This window comes from Sinocyclocheilus rhinocerous, unplaced genomic scaffold (assembly GCF_001515625.1).
Source record: "Sinocyclocheilus rhinocerous isolate Xijiao unplaced genomic scaffold, SAMN03320098_v1.1 scaffold776, whole genome shotgun sequence".
In the NCBI taxonomy this organism is placed as follows: domain Eukaryota; kingdom Metazoa; phylum Chordata; class Actinopteri; order Cypriniformes; family Cyprinidae; genus Sinocyclocheilus; species Sinocyclocheilus rhinocerous.
Window position 1 is genome coordinate 791,242 of NW_015647486.1, and position 3,868 is coordinate 795,109.

The 3,868-nt window shown below is 40.5% G+C and overlaps 1 protein-coding gene across 2 annotated transcripts in view; it reads left to right on the plus strand.

Annotated features, from left to right (window-relative positions):
- frmd4bb (FERM domain containing 4Bb) overlaps positions 1-3,868 on the plus strand; it is a 72,331-nt gene that overhangs the window by 62,029 nt on the left and 6,434 nt on the right. For both annotated transcript variants that reach the window (XM_016513681.1, XM_016513682.1), the window contains exons 18-21: positions 213-269; positions 519-660; positions 1,367-1,531; positions 1,736-2,520. In XM_016513681.1, coding sequence (XP_016369167.1) covers positions 213-269; positions 519-660; positions 1,367-1,531; positions 1,736-2,520 — 1,149 coding nt within the window. The remainder of the gene's footprint in view (positions 1-212; positions 270-518; positions 661-1,366; positions 1,532-1,735; positions 2,521-3,868) is intronic.

Sequence of the window (3,868 nt, forward strand, 5' to 3'; positions counted from 1 at the left end):
TTTAAAATATGTGAAAAATAATGTGTTTTTCCAACAACCTGGTATGTTGATTTAATGCAATTAATTATAAAAAATAGGGCTTAATTAATCAAATTGCAATATATGTGATTGATTAATTTGATTAATCATGTCATGTAGTTAATTCAATTAAATGTTTGATTTTATTTATGTAGTGTTTTATTAACATAACATCATTTCTCTTTCTTCCATAGATGAACTGGCTCAGCCCGAGTGCAGCTCCCTGTGTGAAAGTCTTCCTCTAGATGACGGTAATGACAGCAATTATGAAACCACTATCAGCTCTCTGCTTATGTAATTAAGGTTTATTACAACTCACTACCTCACTTTCAGTGTTTCTCCATCAGCATTGTTCCCTAATTTAGGCACTGAGTCATGCACATTAACACACTCATAATAGATCATTTATCATGCAGAACCAACAATGAATTTATATAGTGTTATTTGAACCGGATGCAATCAAATGTAGCGGAGCAGAAAACATATATTTGTGTCTTCAGAAGATGATGGCCAGAGGCCGCGTTCCCGCTCCGTTCAGTGCTCCCCGTGTCTCACTCCTCCTCTGTCATCATCCGGCTTGGGATACGACACCGAGAGACGATCCTCATCCAGCGACACACACCACGACAGAGCTCTTAACAGGTGTGAATACTCATTGTTCGACAGGCTGGGCTGAATCTCATGAATACTGTCAAGAACATGTCCGGGTCACTCTAGAAAAAAAAATTATTTACATTTTATTTAAATTATAATTATTAAAATAATTATTTTTATATTATAGAAATGTTAAAAAAATGATATTTCAGTTGTAAAGTATTTATCAGTCATGGTAGCAGTTGTTGTACACTGTTTTTAATTTTTTTTTAAATATGTCGGAAAGAAATAATGTTCATTATTGCATTACTGTAATAAGATTGTATATAGATTTGATGATGCAATTAATAATTATATAACATTTAATAATAATAAATATTTGTAGTAGTAGTAGTAGTAGTACAAAAAAGACAGAAAAGCACCATAAAAGTATATGTAATTCCCATACTATATTTCTAGCCTTCTGGCCTATTCAATAGCTACAGTATGTGACATAAAATCTAGCATATAAAAAACGTCATGAAAATAATGTAAAAAAATAATAATAATGCTGCTGCTAATAATAATAATAATTATTATTATAATAATAATTTTCCATATGCAAAAACATTATGTCATTTTTTTGGGGGGGGTGAAAGATTACCCAGACATGTTCTTGACAGTTTTTGTAAGATTCAAAGTCTGAGCTTTTAGTTTAGCCATCACTGGACATTTCTTTTCCATCAAAGGTATTCTTTTGTCTGTTTGAATTCAGATTAGATCATGAGGTCCAAGGCCCAGGACATTATTACATCCCCCGAGAGGTGTTCTCTGCCCAAAGCAGTCCATGTAAAACGTTACCCAGAATGCCGAAGGACCCCCGCAGCTTACCGCAAACCCCCGTCATGCCCCGTAACGCCTACAGCAGCAGCCAACTCAGGTCAGGTGATTTTAAAAAAATCTCTCACAACCACATACAACACCCTAGAATTGTGGTGGCGACACAATTCAAACAACTCACAATTGCTTCAAAAAATAGAAAAGTCTTGATGGCTTTGTGGCTTTTTTGTTTCTAATGCAAGTAGTTTATGTATTCAGTGCATTCTCTTTTACCAAAATAAATGATATTTATTGTGTCCTGTAGGTCGGAAGGTCACATCCGTGGTTTCCGGCACCGCAGCGGCAGTTTGGAGTCCCAGTCACAACTTCTCCACTCTCACTGTGCAAACAAGTCGGCCTTCCCTCTGTCTCCTTCCCGCCGTAGCAACAGCACTGAGGTGCTGGACGATTGCTCGTCCTATACCAGCATGTCCAGCATGGACTACTGTCTCCCCCGCTCGGCCACTCCTCCCTACCGCACGCTAAACTCACAATCCCACGACTACCGGCTCCACCGCAAAGTGGAGATCTACGGCAATACGGGCAGCATGCCCAACTTGGTCCCTCAAAATTCCAGCTGTTATGGCTACCAGCAGAATCACTACAGCCCCACCGCGTACTACGTGACTGGGTATCCCGGCTTCGAATATGAGCCTTGTTCTAATGGAGCTTACGTCTACGAGAGTGAACTCGAGGGTCACTATAACATCAACCCCACTTACCCAGCACATGGTTACCAGAGTCGTAGTCGGAATAGGCATTATGGAATAGAGGGGTCGGATCATTTGTCACAGAATCCATATGCCACCGTGAGGCCCCCTAGGGGAAGACAGGGACCCTTAAACGAGGTGTTGACGAAGAACATGTACAAGGCTTTGGTGGCGGAGCATTTGAAGGGATGGTACAATCGCAGTGCTGGGCACAAGGACCCAGGTACATATCAGCTGGTGTACACCTACAAATATGACCGAGGTTCCCAGCACAGCTTGAGTTACCAGACACTGCCTGCACCTTTCAGCCACTCCAGCCGAACCAACTCGTTCTCCTCAGGTAAGTACAGTTCCTCAAACATACACTGCAGACTATGAATTAAATCAAACATATGGGTAAATGCCAGGTTCTGGTGCAGGGCTGCAGTAAGCAGCTGTTGGGATCAGTAGAAACCATTAATCATAGACCCCTTGGCTGAAATAGTATTTCCAAGTGATCTGGATCCTTCTCAATCCAGTCAGGGCCAACCTCAAGCCAAAAGTGCCATTGTTCCACCTTTTTGGTGGCCCTGTTTTAGTATGACCGAAACTATTACTTCCAATCTCAACAACTCGACAGAAAAAATACCAGGTTCTGGTGCAGAGCCGCAATAAGCGATTGTTTGGCCAGGTACAAACCGTTCATCATTGGCTCCTTGGCTGAAATAATGTTCCCAATTGATCTAGATCAGTGTTCTCAAACTCAGTTCCTGGGCCCGTATTTATCAAGCTTCTCAAAGTGCCATTTTAGTCTTAAGTGCTGAGAATTCATTAAATTTACTCCTACTTTCAAACTTAAGTATAAAAGCAAGTTATCAAATTTCTTAAAGCTAAGAATCACTCTTACTCCCCCAGTTATTTAAGACAGCTCGGGAGGTCTCTCAAGTGGTTAGGAGTTGCCAGTAGGGGCTTGTGATGGCGCTGAGGAGACAGAGACGTGCGCGAATCTTTCAGGAGAGGAAGAATGTTCTTGAAATATTTGACGAAGAGCAGTTAATAAAACAGTTACATTTCCTCAGTTATTCAAACAGAAAACGAGCAAAGAATATTTACATTACCAAAGAACATCATAACTGACTTCAGTCTAGCGCGAGTATTATATGCTCTTTAAAAACACTCCCGTTATAATCAGTAAAGCTACCAACACTGTGTCATGAATAAATCTCTTACTCCTTATTTACACTGCGCACGTCTGCGGTGCGTTACGGCTCCGACACGGCCACCAGAGCTGAACACGGCTACTCACCATCCGCGCCACGGCAAGTTTCTGACGCGGCTCTCCGCGCTGCATCACTAAAGATAGGCGCCTATATTTTTGACGGATAATAATAATAATATTATTATAGTCAGGTGATATCTCTGACTATCGTCGATACACATACTATCGTCTACCGGCACAACCCTAAATTGGAGGTTGTGATGACGATTCGTTTCCTTATCATAATGTATTCTCTTGAAAATTCTTTACTGTCAAATGTGTGTTGAATGCAAACTCCTATTAGGAATTTAACCATTCAATGTGAATTTATCTGAGAATATTCTTAAATAAGGAAATCTATTCAGTGATTGGTCCATGCGTATTTCGTCATCCAAAATCTCGTTTGTGGCACAGCAAAGTGTCGTGAATCAACTCTAAGACTGACACTTAA